The 17,040-nt window shown below is 38.4% G+C and overlaps 1 protein-coding gene across 1 annotated transcript in view; it reads left to right on the forward strand.

Annotated features, from left to right (window-relative positions):
* Nucleotides 1–2,961: 2,961 nt before the first annotated feature.
* LOC103512142 (lysyl oxidase homolog 2) overlaps nucleotides 2,962–17,040 on the forward strand; it is a 17,795-nt gene continuing 3,716 nt past the window's right edge. Inside the window, exons 1-6 of the mRNA XM_008476895.1 lie at nucleotides 2,962–3,016; nucleotides 3,396–3,586; nucleotides 3,938–4,022; nucleotides 4,369–4,599; nucleotides 5,381–5,531; nucleotides 5,979–6,092. Of these exons, the coding sequence (XP_008475117.1) occupies nucleotides 2,962–3,016; nucleotides 3,396–3,586; nucleotides 3,938–4,022; nucleotides 4,369–4,599; nucleotides 5,381–5,531; nucleotides 5,979–6,092 (827 nt within the window). The remainder of the gene's footprint in view (nucleotides 3,017–3,395; nucleotides 3,587–3,937; nucleotides 4,023–4,368; nucleotides 4,600–5,380; nucleotides 5,532–5,978; nucleotides 6,093–17,040) is intronic.

The raw sequence follows: 17,040 nt of genomic DNA on the forward strand, positions 1-17,040 counted from the left end.
CGTTCTCGGAACGGCTGGCTTTCTCCTATCCCCTCAGGGTAGACTCCGTAAGAGGGGTAGGCGTGACCCTCAGCCTCGCTGGGAAGAAGAGAGGCGTAGTCTTCAAAGTGAAGCTCCCCTGAGGGAGAAAAGAGAGGGACGTTTGATTGGATAGAATTCTCGACTAGCGGCTCAGTGAACTGTAGAAGTCACTAAAAACGGCTCTCATGGGGTCAAATGGGCGTTAAAGTCAAGAATCTAATGATCAAATTAACTTTCTGTGGCCAGCCAAGTTAGCTTAGTTGGTAGTGCGTCTGCCTTGAGTTTGATTGGATAGAATTCTAGACTAGTAGCTCAGTGAACTGTAGAAGTCACTAAAAAGGACTCTCATGGGGCCAAATGGGCGTCAAAGTCAAGAATCTAATGATCAAATTAACTTTCAAATCAAATTAAATCTAATGATCAAATTAACTTTCAAATCAAATTAAATCTAATGATCAAATTAACTTTCTGTGTTAAACATGTTTAACCAGTCTAGTTAGCTTGGAAGGTAGCACGTCTGCCTTGTCGCGGGTTCGATTGCCGCTCAGTGCGGATTTTATTCCAAACAGATAAGGTTCGTTCTCGGAACGACTGGCTAAACCTTTTGTCACAGTTCCCTTTTAATACAATAGCAGTTGCAGTTCCCTCTATCAATATCAAACCTCTTGGGGAAAAAATCGTTGGTTTTTTTATAGTTCCCTCTAGCACAGTGTTTCCCAACCTTTTCTCTACGATCGCCCCCTTTCAGAATTTGTACAGATTATCGGAACTGTGATCGCCCCTCCCCCCCAACATTTCTTCTATCCTGTCCTCCTGTGTCTTCGATTTTTAAACCTTTTGTCACAGTTCCCTTTTAAGACAATAGCAGTTACAGTTCCCTCTATCAATATCAAACCTCTTGGGGGAAAAAATCGTTAGTTTTTTATAGTTCCCTCTAGGAAACATAAAAAAATGAGTTTTCATAGCGAATAGCTTCCTAGTGACCCAAAAACACAACTCCGACCCAAAGTTGTGAGTTTCGTTAGAAATGTATAGCCCACCCCCAAAGGGTATTTAGCTAAAAGTTTACCTGAAGAATGCTGCGGTCCATAGGCGGCATGGGGCGCGTGATATGCCGTCACTGGTGGCCCGTCTGCCTGGGGGACTTTACAGTTAGGATACCAGCCTGAAATTTCCCTAGCTAAAGAAATATCAAAGTTTGAGTGCTAACTAGGCCAGCCAAGTTAGCTTAGTTGATAGTGCGTCTGCCTTGTAAGCGCTAGGCCGCCGGTTCGATTCCCGCCCGGGGCGGATTTTATCCTGCTGGGATAATGTTCGTTCCCGGAACGGCTGGCTTTCTTCTATCCTGTCTTCCTTCTCTCTTCTATTTCGGGACGATAAGACCATATAGCAGTTACAGCTCCCTCTGTCAAACCTCTTTTTTTTTTCAAGTTTGAGTGCGAAATTTTTTGTAGTCAAAACCAAATGTCAGCCCAAAGCAAGGCTGATTGAGAGGCTGACGAAAAACGCCGACCTCGTCTGTACACGAGAAAAGGCGAAGAAGATTAGGATTATAATAAGGCAAATCAGCATACCTACCTAACTTCTGATGTGTTCCGCTTTCATTAGAAAGCAGATTGGTGTCTTTTCGAAATTTCGAAATCCACTAATCCAAACTACATAATATATACTAGTTTCTAGTTTATCAACTTTACTTATCTTAGTGGATTTAGTATTTTACATATTGGTCTCTGTCTGTGAAGCATGAAGGTAGGTAATTGGGTAGCATTCTATTACGAGATTATGACGATATTTTTACTTTCTATTTTTTTTTATTTTTTTTTTTTTTTCAAGCTCTTTGATAAAGAAAACTCTAACTGCCAAGGTTTTATCGTCCCGAAAGCGAAGAGAGAAGGAAGACAGGATAGGAGAAAGCCAGCCGTTCCGAGAACGAACCTTATCCCATCAGGATAAAATCCGCCCCGGGCGGGATAACTAGGCTTTGGCTGGCTTAAAAAAAGTCAGTTTGTTTGCGATTACTTTCGAACGTTTAGTCCAATTTTTACGCTAACTAGGCTGGACTCTGTACCAGATTTTTTTTTTTTTACTTTCCTTATCCTATAGGAAGGAAAGTAATGTAATCGGGTCAAAATTTCGATGGTCAGTTTTTAGTGCCAAAACACGTTTTGAGAAATTATTTAAAATTTAGCAAAGAACTTTAGCAAAGCAAACAACTAGTTATTTGGTGTCCGAAAAATATTTGAACAGAAAAAAAGTAAGTAATCTTCATGAGCAGTTGAAACGGTTTTGATGATTTCTTTCTAATCCCAATCATAAAGAAATTAATCCATTAAGATTAACGATATTAAATCATCTGATTAAAAGAAATTAAACCATTAGATTTCTCAATAGTAAAACTCAGTAGGCACTAAGTACCTGAAGAAATTTATCACCTAATTAATTACTAGTAGATAAGTACCTAATTACATATGCATTTTCTACGTAGACAGAATATGACGAAAGCTTCTATGCGAAATTTTCTCTGGGGATTTTTAGATGGGAAAGTGGGAATAGTGGTACCTACCTATTCATTCTCCCTATACCTGGAAATAGGGAGATTTTTTTTTTTTTTTAAGAGGTGTGATAGTGGGAACTGTAACAACGGAGGTCTTATCGCCCGAAATCGAAGAGAGGAGGACGGGATAGGAGAAAGCCAGCCGTTCTGAAAGCGATCCATATCTCTTTAGGATAAAGTTTGCCCCGGGCGGGAATCGAACCCGCGGCCTAGCACTTACAAGACAGACACGCTACCAACCAAGCTAACTAGACTGGCGGAGAAAATAAACAAACCATGCTTATGAATAGGAGCGTCCTCAACGGAGCATTGACCATAGCTCCGACCATTGTATACCGACCTCGAAAATCAAGAGATTGAGCCCAGTAATTTTTCTGCAATGGACGATGGTCAATGGTCCATGGTCGCTATTGTGGCTCCGCACCACAAGTGTGGGCTCTCGTTGCTTTATGCTGCCCATTTCTTAAATTTTAAATACGACTTCTGTTAGACCCTGTAGTATTGTAATTTTTTCATCGCTGATTTTCTAGTTTTCTTTTCTATGACTAGATACTAGATACCAGATAAGATTACTACCGGTGGGCGGATTCAGGAGTTACGTCTACGCCATGTAACTTTAATTAGCACCTATGTAGGAGAACATTAGGCTCGAAATAAGATCATGGTAATTGAAGAAAAAAAAATCTGGTGTGAACATCACACGACTTTCTATTACATTTGCGGAACACGTATTTGAAAAAAAAAAAAAAAAATGAAAAATTTGGGTGTCTAATATGAATCTAATTAATAATAATTAACTATTTCCATCTTTTGTCTTCAGAAAGGTTCTGGATGGACAACGTGTGGTGCAGTGGTTACGAGACGGCAATATCCACCTGCAGATTCGACGGCTGGGGACAACACGACTGTGGTCCTACCGAAGTAGCCGGGGTGATTTGTGTACCCACCAAACGGAGTCAGGTCCATTCTGGAGTGAGCAATGTGAAAAAACAGCGACGAGTGAGAATAGGGGTAGGTTTGAAGTTTAAAGAAAAGAGTGAGCAAAAAAAAAATATTTTGGAAAAAATCCGCTGCGGGTGGGAATCGAAACCGCGACCTAGCGCTTACAAGTAGCTGGAGTGATCTGTGTACCCACCAAACGAAGCCATTCCGGAGTAAGCAGTGTGAAAAAACCGAGAAGAGTGAGAATAGGGGTAGGCGGTCAAAAAGCCACCTCTTAAAAATCACCGCCTTTTTTTCCACAAATGAGATTTCATAGGAACTACTGATGGTCAAATGGGATTTCCAATATGTAGTCCTATGCGGGCAGTCCAATGAAGGTATTTGCATTAAAAAAATGGAATATCTACTTGTGATTTTCAGGATCACTTTGGACATTTCAAATTTCGTCTCGTGGGCGGCAGAACTCCAAATGAAGGTCGAGTGCAAATCAAACTCAATCAAGGAGGTAAGAAATTATTAATTACAGAGAAAACTGCAACAAACTTGAACGAATTACCTTCTTTGTCCTGTAGGAACGAATTGTCATGTAGGGAATGTATTTTAAATGAGAGTGTTCACACCACACACGACACGATTTTTTTTTTTTTGAACGACACAAAATGTCCTTGTAGGCAATGTAATACATATGAGAGTGTTTCCACTAGACACGATTTTTTTCCGAACGGAACGACACAAAATGTCCTTGTAGGCAATGTAATACATATGAGAGTGTTTCCACTAGACACGATTTTTTTCCGAACGACAAGTGGGAACGGGCTTTTACACTTCGTTTTTTCGTTCATTCGTTCCAGATTTCGGCCATATTTGTGGGGACGGTTGGTCCATTCTGGAGGCCTCCCTCGTCTGCAAAACCTTAAACCTAGGTTACGCCACGGCCGCCCCCACCCACCATTCGTCTGGCAACACTGTACTCTATCATGTCAAATGCGCCGCTAATCACACCAGTTGGCAACAGTGTACTAGTTTGCTTCATTCTAATCTATGCCCTGATCATAGAGTAGCGGGAGTTGTGTGCACTAGAGGTTAGAGGCAACTTTCGCAGCAAAGTAGGTTATCCGCGGAGGTTGGGGGTTCGGATCTCGGCAGGATCGAAGTTTTTTCAGCTCCGTGAGGGGTACACTGAGGAAAAAAATCGTGACAGGGTGCCACACGTTTAGAGTGGAAGAACTCTATTATTGGGTTACTTCCCCGATTTAGGCTGTTAGAATGCTACATATATTATAGTGGCGAGCTTCCCGATATAGAGTTCAATATTAGAGTGCCGGAACCCTGTCACCCGATTAGGCTGCCGGAACCCTAATTTTTTTCTCCGTGTAAACTCGGCCTTGTGAGGACAAGTGAATAGCTACTTTAATCTAGTAGCGACCAGTGGCGGCATTACCAGTGTTAAAAGATGGTGAGAATTAACAGTAAAGGAGGCGCTTGGTAATGATGTGATACCCACAAAAGTTAGAAGACCACAAATTCTTTGCATTACCAAAAATACCTGCCTCGGTGGTGTAGTGTTCAAGGCACTCGCCTGGTAAACAGGAGGGCGTGGGTTCAATCCCAGCCGAGGTATGGAATTTTATCCTCATATAATTTGAGAATTTGACCACAATAATAGTAGTAGCCTACTGCTGGAGTAAAGGGACTTTTCAGTCCTAGGCGAGCAGTATAAATAAGCACTATTATTATTATTAAAAATGATTTTTATAACGGCTTTCTTTAAGTGGCAGGGTTCTCCTGGAGGAACTCTTCCACTCAACCACAGAATTGATGATTTGATTGAATTTTTGGTTGATTTGATTGAACAATTTCCAGAGTTGCCGGATTTGGAAATAGATTTCAAAGAAATAGAAGACACTCTACATATTCAAGATAGACCGCTGTACCATTTACAATGTGCCATGGAAGAAAACTGCTTGGCTGACGAAGCTTACCGGTTGCGAAATGAAAACCCAGATGGTAGCTGGTAAGTCGACGTCATATTTTATAGGTACGCTTAACATCTGCCTCGGTGGTGTAGTGGTCAAGACGCTCGCTTGGTAAACAGGAGGGCGTGGGTTCGATCCCAGCTGAGGTAGAATAGAATAGAATATATCTTGTTTATCCTGCTCGAATGAGACTAAAAAGTCCCTTTACCCCAGCAGTCTAAACAAGGTCTCGTGTATTTTATGGGTTTAATATTTTACAATGCATAATTATTACAATAGACCTTGCTTAATGCTCTTTTGCTAATGCTTAGTGCTAACCCCAAAGATCTAATGCTTAATGCTTTTATGCTCTATATAATGTGAAAATTTGACCATAATAATAGTAGTAGCCTACTGCTGGAGTAAAGGGACTTTTCAGTCCTACGAGAGCAGTATAAATAAGCACGATTATTACATAGTATACTTTGTGTTTTGTGTGTTGGCAGGTATTTGAAGACTCGAAGACTTCTGAGATTCACGGCTAAAACCACGAACATTGGTAATATCGCATTCCGACCCTTCATTCCCAAATATCTCTGGAAATACCATCAATGTCATCAGTTAGTATTCATTATTTACTTACTTATTATTATGTAGAGGATGTCTGAGAAATCGAGAATATTTGGGGGAAAATGAGGCAGGGACAAAGTTAGATCCCATTTGGGTTCTATAGTTACTGTACCCATCATTTTGTAAATGTAAATTGTAAATGCAGTTTCTTTGTGTTATTATGTCACAACTTTGGTGCTCACTGCAGCATTTTCCCAATATCTCAATAATCCTAAAATCCAATGTTTACCTACCATGCTGGCACCGGTCGCTATGCGCATTTATATGTCATAGTGAGAAATTCAAGGCTCCTGAAATCTCACCCGCTGCAAATATCACAGGTATGACTTATTGTACTTTTTTTTTTCAAAGTCAAGTGTTTTTATTACCTAATTTTCATGAACACATGAATTAAAGGTAAATAAATGACTGCTGACACACTTCAAGAATATTAAAGGTTAATGATTTTTTTGAAGAGTTTTTGATAGAAGAAACTGTAACAATATTGAGATTTTGTTCCAAAGTCTAACACAGAAGGAGAGGATAGGATAGGAGAAAGCCAGCCTATCTGAGAATGAACCTTATTGGTTTAAAATAAAATTTGGCCCAAGTGGCTATCTAACAACTCTTCAAGAATATTAAAGGTTAATGATTTTTTTGAAGAGTTTTTTATAGAAGAAACTGTAACAATATTGAGATTTTGTTCCAAAGTGTAACACAGGAGAGGATAGGATAGGAGAAAGCCAGCCTATCTGAGAATGAACCTTATTGGTTTAAAATAAAATTTGGCCCAAGTGGCTATTTAACCAATGACCTAGCTCTTAAAAGGCAGGCATGCTGTTCTCCAAGATAAATAATAGGGTTATAAGGAAAAGGTTTTGAAACCCTAGCAGAAAAAACAGGGTTTTGTGGTTGGTCATACCTTTGTAGAAGCTTAACCCATCCTTTAGGTCTGTTTACCCTTACACCTAACCTAAGCCTTGGAGTGGGCTTTTTGTCTATGGAGTTGAGCTATGGTTACATCTTAGAATTAAACAAAAAACTGTACCTACATAGTGATTTTCCTATAAATCAAATAAATTAAATTTCTTCTGGTACTTTTTGCAGGTGGCACTTCCCTGGGAGGCTCGACAATTCAAGAAGAAGACGAAGCTGACGAAGATGTTGATGAAATGGGTTTTCATTTTCTAATTCAGTGAGAAGAAATTTCAATGAAAGGCGGCTCGAGTTATAAATTTAAAGCTTGAAAGATGACTACGCCCTATTAACACACATTCTCGCTCTCAAGTCAGACTGAAGTAAACGCTTGGAATTTATGCTTCAGTGCAGTTTGAGGTTTGAGGTTCAGTATTTGTATTTTGTTCATAATATGGGGTTTTGGGGTATTTTCAAGGGCAGGGCCATATCCAGTACTTTGTCGAGGGGGGGGGGGATGTTCGAAATTTTCGGAACCTGGCCTACAGTAAAGGACAAACAGAGGGGCGAACCTCCTCGGCCCCACCCCCTGAATACGGCCTGATGAAGGGTATTGTGCTCTAAGGCTTAGAGTCTAAGCAGCATAGCGTCCACCTAAGAGAGTTTCGAACCCGGGACTTCAGCTCCCAGAGCCACCGGTAAAGTAAAAAACCGAGCTAGTTAATCTCATCAAATCACAGAGGCGATTTAACTTTTACTCTCACAATTTTCCATACGCATAATTCCATAAGCGTCATTAAGCACTTACCTACAGCGTGTAACTGAAAACTAATAAAGCACTGATATGATTGAAATTCAAACTATTTTTTTAACCTTCAGTTACACGCTGTAACCCTGTAACTTATCTTTGAGTAGGTGTGTAAGTAATTTTAAAGCCGCGCGGGGGTTGCACTTTCATACCAGTTCCCAGCCAACCTAGTCAGCTTGGAGGGTAGAGCGACTGCCTTGTAAGCGCTAGGTCGCGGGTTCGATTTCCGCCGAAAGCAGATTTTATCCTAAACAAATAAGGTTCGTTCTCGGAACGGCTGGCTTTCTCCTATACTGTCCTTCTATCCCGCCGGGAATCGAACCCGGGTCTCCCGCGTGCAAGGCGAGCGCAGTGACCACTACGCCATGGGAGCTGACGTACCCATCATTTTAAATAAGAAGTTTGATAGAGGTTTAAAGTCAAGCATAGCCAGCCTAGTTAGCTTGGTTGGTAGCGCGTCTGCCTTGTAAGCGCTAGGCCGCGGGTTCGGGGCGGATTTTATCCTAAACAGATGAGATTCGTTCCCAGAACGGCTGGCTTTCTCTTATCGTCTTCCTTCTCTCTTCGGGACAATAGAACCCTAGCAGATACAGTTCCCTCTATCAAACCTCTTGGAAAAAAAATTGTGAAGACATCATAAATATACATACCTATAGGTACTCTGACGTCATAACATACAAACTAATACCGTGACGTCATCACATACACTCTTTTTCAGGCACTACCACAGTATGGAGGTGTTCGCGACCTTCGACATTCTCAACCAATCGGGCGCCAAGGTCGCTCAAGGTCACAAGGCCTCGTTCTGTCTCGAAGATAACGAATGCGCGCGCAGCTCTGGGCGCCAGTACGCATGCGCGACACGCCTGATTTAGAAAGCGAGTTTGAAGAAGATAACAAAAGCACAATTAGCGTTAACAGAAAGCGAGAAACTTCAGATGCTAATGTGAAGATGTTTGATACAGATCGTGTAAAAAGCACTAATCCAAATGAAATTTCAGATATTTTCACTACAGACAACCCAATTTCTCAACAATCTATACAAGAAAAAGAGCCCGTATCCAACTATCAAATGTTAGATGAAGATCAGGCTGGAGCTCAAACTGAAACTTACCCTGATTACGTTGAAGAACTATGGACTATTCCTAAAGTTTCAGATGTAGATAAAGGTGAAGAAGAAAAATCTGAAATTCCTATCGAAAATCTAAACAGCCTTCCATCAGATGACTTCAGTAGTGTACAAGAAACTGAATTGCAAACGAAAGAGGATGATGGAAAAGGACCCACCGTGACTCTCTGTTCTCCTCATTGGTTTTACATGTTTCAATTCTGAGATGTAATAAATTCGAGTTTTAATAATCCATTCCTTTGTTCTTGTTTAATTTCTCGAGAAGATTAGACCAATCAAACTTCAGTAGGTAGGTACAACAAAGGTTCTTCCTTTAAGCTAATTTAGAGGAAATAAATCTATAGCATAAGTAATTGGAGATTTCAACTGTATACAAATAAGTTGTTTATTTACAAAAGAAGAAAACGTGACATCAAACTAAACAAAAATATGAGAAACCAATGAAAAAGTTATTTTATCAAGTCAGCTCCCATGGCGTAGTGGTCACTGCGCTCGCCTTGCACGCGGGAGACCCGGGTTCGATTCCCGGCGGTGTCAAATTTGTATCATCCAAATTATTGATTCCGTGACTGGCTGTTGCGGGGTCCTCTCAGCCTCGTGAGGAAAATGAGTAGCTATGACATATAAATGCGCATAGCGACCGGTGCCAGCATGGTAGGTAAACATGCTGCAGTGAGCACCAAAGTTGTGACATAATAACACAAATAGGATTATTGAGATATTGGGAAAATCCTACAATGCTGCAGTGAGCACCAAAGTTGTGACATAATAACACAAACTAGAATTAAATGAGTAGCTATGACATATAAATGTGCATAGCAACAGGTGCCAGCATGTAGCTATGACATATAAATGCGCATAGCGACCGGTGCCAGCATGGTAGGTAAACATTGGATGTTAGGATTATTGAGATTATTGTGGAAAATCCTACAATGCTGCAGTGAACACCAAAGTTGTGACATGATAACACAAAGAAACTGCATTTACATTTACATTTTTTTTACAAGTTATTTTATCAAGCAAGAGGTGGTCAAGATTGAAAGCCCTTTGGCTGGTTTCAATTCTCAATGCCACCAAACGGACGGTGTGGTGTGGTTGGTACTTGGATGGATGACAGCGCAAATCACGAGCTATTTCAAAATACACTCAGTATCATGAAAAACTGATAATAGAGAACGAAGGTGTTTGGTTGGTTTCAATTCTCAATGCCACCAAATGGATGGTGTGACGTGGTTGATACTTGGATGGATGACAGCGCAAATCACGAGCTATTTCAAAATACACTCAGTATCATGAAAAACTGATAATAGAGAACGAAGGTGTTTTTCAAATTTATATTAGATTAACCACAAATAATGTAAAATAACACAAAACTTTTTTCAGAATATTTTTACGATTTTTTTCTCCCGAGATATTTTAGTTTGAAATTCAAATTTCCGATTTACCCGCGAAAACGCTCTTTCCTTCCCCGAGATATTTTAGTTTGAAATTCAAATTTCCGATTTACCCGCGAAAACGCTCTTTCCTTTCCTCTCTCCAAAATGGCCGTCGATGACGTCACGACTCCCTAAACTCCATTGTTTACAAAAAATGTAATGCATAAAAAGAAAAGAAAATCGTGTCGTACGTAATGGGAACACTCCTGTTTAAATTACATTGCCTACAGGACATTCGGAAAATAATCGGATGAAACTCACGACAAGGAGGAACGGACCTTTACTTGTTACACAATGGAATCAGATTTCCTTTGTGCTGATAACAATGAGCGTCACCCATTTTTACTTTCCTTATCCTATAGGAAGGAAAGTAATGTAATCGGGTCAAATTTTCGATGGTCAGTTTTTAGTGTCAAAACACTAGCCCTTGAATCTATTACAATAATGCCGTCACCTGTACCCTGTATTATGTACAAACCTATGTCAAACTGTATAACTGTAAACTAGGTAGCCCTTAAATCTATTACAATAATGCCGTCACCTGTACCCTGTATTATGTACAAACCTATGTCAAACTGTATAACTGTAAACTAGGTAGCCCTTAAATCTATGTCAAAAAGCCCTTAAACCAAGATCAAATAGGCAGCCCTTGAATCTATCACAATAATGCCGTCACGTGTACCCTGTATATTATGTACAAACCTATGTTAAACTGTATAATTGTAAACAAGGCAGCCCTTAAATCTATGTCAAATAGCCCTTAAACCAAGGTCAAATAGGCAGCCCTTGAATCTATTACAATAATGCCGTCACGTGTACTCTGTATTATGTACAAACCTCTATGTTAAACTGAATAATTGTAAACTAGGTAGCCCTTAAATCTATGTCAAATAGCCCTTAAACCAAGGTCAAATAGGCAGCCCTTGAATCTATTACAATAACGCCGTCACCTGTACCCTGTATTATGTACAAACCTCTATGCTAAACTGTATAATTGTAAACTAGGTAGCCCTTGAATCTATGTTAAATAGCCCTTGAATTTCTGTGAAACGGTAAACTAGATAGCCCTTAAACTTCTGTGTACAACTGCTATTTGACATAGGTTTAAGGGCTAACTATTTTACAGTTACACAGAGGTTTATTGTAAACTAGGCAGCCATTAAACCTATATGTCAAATAGTCCTTAAATCTCTTTGTCAATCTTTATAAAAATAACAGGCCATTTTGATTGAGGTCTTATTAAAAAAAAAAAAAAAAAAAAAAAAAATGTTTCTTTGTTTTTCTTTGTGTTATTATGTCACAACTTTGGTACTCACTGCAGGATTTTCCCAATACCTATCTCAATAATTCTAAAATCCAATATGTTTACCTACCATGCTGGCACCGGTCGCTATGCGCATTTATATGTCATAGCTACTCATTTTCCTCACGAGGCTGAGTGGGCCCCGCAACAGCCAGTCACGGGATCAATTATTTGGATGATACAAATTTCTTGACCCCGCCAAGAATCGAACCCGGGTCTCCCGCGTGCAAGGCGAGCGCAGTGACCACTACGCCATGGGAGCTGACATTGAGGTCTTATTAGGATAAAGTCCACCCTGGGCGGGAATCGAACCCTCGACCTATCTCCTACAGTACAAGGCAGGCACGCTACCTTTCAAGCTTACTAGACTGGCTTATGACAAACTCTATTAAAAGATTAAAACTTACTAAAACATTTTATCCAAAATCAAAAAAAAGTCTTTTAATGTTTGTAGGTGGGTAAGTTTATAGAATATGTTTGGGGCCTGGCTTGGAAGAAAAAAAAAACTTCGATAGAGGGAACTGTACCTACCTATCTGCGGAAGGCATAATTATTGTTCCGAAAAATAGAAGAGAGAAAAAAGACAGGATAGGAGAAAGTCAGTCGTTCCGAGAACAATTATTATAATGATCAATCTGGTTAGGATGAAATCCACCCCAGGTGGAATCGAACCCCCGACCATTCGAGAGTCATCGTGGATCAAACGGAATTCAATGCAAAACCTCAGAGTCAAAACTCAGATCTCACTCCGTTTGATCATTGAGGCAATCAGAAAAAAATCAAAAATTCGCGCCAAAAATAGTTCACTATTCCCCACCAGGGAGTTTTTAGCGCTAAAATCAGCGCAAAAAGTAGGCTGTGGTGATGTTTGTTTTGATTTTTCTAATTTCTTCTCGATTTTCAAATCTTCCGAAATTTTGTGAATCTGATTCAAAAAAGCACGTTTTTTAAGCACTTTTTCCTGTAAAACTAGGAATAAATCCCTTCAAAAATTACTAACGTAAGTATTAGCCTCTTTGTTGGTAAGTTTTGTGATGAATTGACCTTAATTTTTCAGCGGATTGTGAAATATTGCCGATCGAAATCGCATTTGGCCAAACCTCTGTTCAAGGATAACCCTAACCTCGACCCGGTTTTACGACTTTTCCTTGGAACCTAATCAAATATAGCCTGAAATTAAGGTCTTTTCATGGCCTCTGGATTGTCTGATCGCATTGGCCTTTGTACTCTTGCTTAGAACAGTTTATTGGGATTGATAAAACTAGGTAGGTACTCCTTAAGGAACCTTGGGTTTTCATGAAGAAGGCAACAAGTAAACCTTGAAACTGCAAAGTATATTAATTTTCCTTTGTCTTCCACTCTTTAAAACCAGTTAAATGGTTGTGTTTTAGAACTTGATATATTTCTGATATCACAGCAAGTGGTAAGGATAATGATCATGCTATGTGAGAGCTTTTCCTTCTGCAGGTAATGTTCATGTCAGATGGCTTAATCCTTAATCCAAGGGAAACATAAAATTAACCTTGAATTGAAATTCAGCCCATCAGAAGTCAGGTTAACTTAAACTTACCACAGCCCAGCTGTTTTTTGGGAATTATTCAGAAGCCACAACAATTTTAAAAAAAAGCTCATTTTTGAGTTAAACCTAACCCTTATAACACTGGTCTGATTGTGCCAGTTCTTTTGGTAGCAATCTTCAATTGATGTGGCTTCTGAACATGTACCTCGTTTTTCCTTTTAGGTCTAATTAAAATAATGAAAATCTTTCACAGATAATGCCAGAACTCACAGAATTAGACAAAGCCGTGTCTTCCGGAGGTGAAGCTGAATTACACGATGACTCTGGCACTGAATCAGATTCTGAAGACTCTATCCCCGAGTTAGAAGCCTCTGGAGACCCATTGGGATCTGCAGGAGCCTCTGGATTGGCCAATGATTTAGTCAGCAAGGCAAAACAAAGCAGAGGGGAGAAGAAAGCAAGAAAAATCATGTCAAAACTGGGACTTAAACAAATTCAAGGTAATAGAAGTTTTCCTGGCACTAGTTCAGAAGCCATGACGGTAAAAAATTGTTACAAAAAGAAGCTGTCACATATGAGCAGTGACCAGTGTTATTGTTCTTTTAGAGTTAAGTTTGACACAAAAAAGAGCTTTCACAAATGACCAGTGTTATTATAGGGTTAGGTTAAATGTTGAAAGAAGTTTTCTTTTACACTGTTTTGGGTTCTGAATAATTAATAAGGTACCAAATGTAGAATACTCTCTTCATATGTACCATTGAAGACAACATGTGTTTTGTTGTGGTCTTTGCCTTTGATCCTTGATGGCTAAATAAAATAATTGACTAAAATTGACAAGTTCTTTTTTATTCACATTTTTTAAGACTGCTCTTTTCTTATTCTTTATTTTTAGGTTATGTTTACAAATTTTTAGGCTGTGGTCACATCATCACATGTTTAATCTAATATTAAACATATATTCAACTTAAAAGGCTCAAGATATTTTTAATTATTTTTGTCCACTCACATAATATTCATTATTTTTCTTCCCCAGGTGTGAGTCGAGTTACCATAAGGAAATCAAAAAATATCCTATTTGTCATAAACAAACCTGATGTATTTAAGAATCCGCCCCTTTCAGGATCAGGATTCAAAGACATCCTGAACTAACAAATTATAATGAATTACTAACATAGCTAAAAATCATAAGACAACTTTTAGAAATGACTCATTTATAGACTAAGTTTACAATAATGTCAAAAACTTAAAACAAATCAAATACAAAATTATTCATTTTACCTATGTCTGTATCCATTTATTTTAATTTAGAAATAAAAAATTAATGTGGGACATAATCTGCAAACCTTAGGGGTTTGACCCTTGGTCTTGTAGACCTTCTGGGGGTTATCAAACATTGATTGTCTGGAGGCAATCCTGTAGACTTAGGAGTCATTTTCTTGATATGAACTCTATTGCGATCATATAGAACACCATCAGGCGTTTTGATCCTAAAACTCCTGTTTGGAACAAGCTCCTGAACAACAGTTGCAGGCACCCAATCTGATTGAGGCTTTTGTTTAAAGACAACACCATCTCCAGAACCAATTTTTGGCAAATCCCTAGCATTTCTGTCATAGTACATTTTCATTGTATCCTGCTTTGCCAGGATCTTCTCCCTTTCTTTAGAAAGTTCAATTGATTTTGGAATCAAATTATCATTTGAAATTGGCAAATTACTTCGCAAATTTCTTGACATAAGTAAATTGGCAGGAGAACACACATCACCTTTAGGTGTGTTTCTATAGTTTAGTAAAGCAAGGTATGGATCATTTCCTGACTCAAGACATTTTTTTAACATATTTTTAATAGTGCCAATAGTCCTCTCCACTTGCCCATTAGATTGCGGAAAATATGGACTTGAAGTTTTATGTTCAATACCCCATGCATGACAAAAAATTTTAAACTGAGCTGAGTTGTAGGGAGGACCATTGTCAGAAATAAGTTCCTTAGGTATGCCATGCCTAGAAAAAATACTTTTGAGTTGAAGTATGACTGACTGACAATTAGAACTATTTAACATAGCAATCTCAGGGTATTTGGAAAAATAATCTACAACAATCAAGTAAGTTTTAGAGTTAAAATAAAATAAATCAGTACCTAATTTTTCCCATGGCAAGTTAGGGATTTCATGAGGATGCAATGTTTGCTTGACATTATTTTTGGAATATTTTAAACAAATATGACAGTTCTGAATGAAGTTCTCAATGTCTGAATTCATAGAAGGCCAAAAAATTACACCTCTGACTAAATTTTTTGATGCAGCTATACCACTGTGCCCTTCATGCATGCGGTTTAGCATTTCATTCTGCATAGACTTTGGAATGACAATACTTTTATTTTTAAACAAAATATCATTTATGACATGAAGATCATCCTTAAAATTAAAATAAACTTTGGCTCTTTCATCAACTTGACATTTGTGATCTGGCCATTTAGTTTTTACATAAGACATGACAGTTGACAAAATTTCATCATTTAAAGACTCAATCTTAATTTTTTCTAACTGATTATCAGTGACATTAATGGAACTGACAAGAAAATTGCAGTGTACTCTCAGATCTTCACCCAGACTGTTTAAAGTTTGTTCTAATTCTGAATCAATTTCTGGTTGTTTGAATTTAGCTCGACTAAGCGTGTCAGCTATGAACATCTCCTTCCCGGGAACATATTCAACTTCCAAGTCATAACATTGTAATTTAAGAATCATTCGTTGGAGTCTCTGAGGTACATCTGCCAGATTCTTTTTGAAAATTGACACTAGAGGTTTGTGGTCTGTTTCAACCTTGATCCTCTGACCATAGACATAACTATGAAATTTAGTACAACCAAAGACAATTGCTAACAGTTCTTTCTCTATCTGACTGTAGCGTTTTTGACAATCATTTAGAGACTTGGACGCGTAAGCAATGGGATTTTTTCCATGTAATAATACGGCTCCCATAGCTTCACAAGAAGAATCTACAGACAAGGTGATCTTCTTATTTGGATCAAAATAAGTTAATACTGGTGCCTGACTAATTATTTTCTTCAAATTATTAAATTCATTTTCATGATTGGCATTCCAGTTCCAAGGTACATTTTTTTTTAAAAGAGACCTCATATTGACAGTTTCTAGACTAAGATTTTTTATGTATTTTCCAAGATAAGTGACAACACCAAGGAATCTCTGAAGTTCCTTGACTGAAGTAGGTGGACACATATTTTCTATTGTTTTTAATTTGGCATCTTGAGGAGATAAGCCATTCTGAGTTAAGACATGACCCATAAATTTTACACTTGACTGACCAATTTGTAATTTTGACTTATTTAATTTAAGACCAACTTGTCTAGCTTTATTTAAAAAATCTAGGAGTCTCCTATCATGCTCTTGTTTATCTTTGCCATAAATTAAAACATCATCTATATAAATTACAAGACCTTGAATATCACAAAATAAATTTTGCAATGTGTGTTGGAATGTTTCTGAAGCTGACGATATACCAAAAGGAAGTCTCAAGTATCTAAAAACACCCCACTCTGTATTAAAACAGGTTAATTTTGAACTTTCTTCATCTAATTCTAAAGACCAAAATCCCGACTTGGCATCTAAAACAGAGAAAATTTTGGCTTGACTTATATCTGACGTAAGAGATTCAATCGTAGGAATGTTTAACTTGGATCTTAAGATATATTTATTTATGTATCTAGGATCTAAACAAACTCTAATACTGTGGTCTGGCTTTTCCACACACACTACAGAATTTATGTATTTACATGGTTCATTCACTTTACAAATGATACCATTCTGAAGCATAGAATCTATTTCATGCT

This window comes from Diaphorina citri, unplaced genomic scaffold, assembly GCF_000475195.1.
Source record: "Diaphorina citri unplaced genomic scaffold, Diaci psyllid genome assembly version 1.1 scaffold795, whole genome shotgun sequence".
NCBI classification, from domain to species: domain Eukaryota; kingdom Metazoa; phylum Arthropoda; class Insecta; order Hemiptera; family Psyllidae; genus Diaphorina; species Diaphorina citri.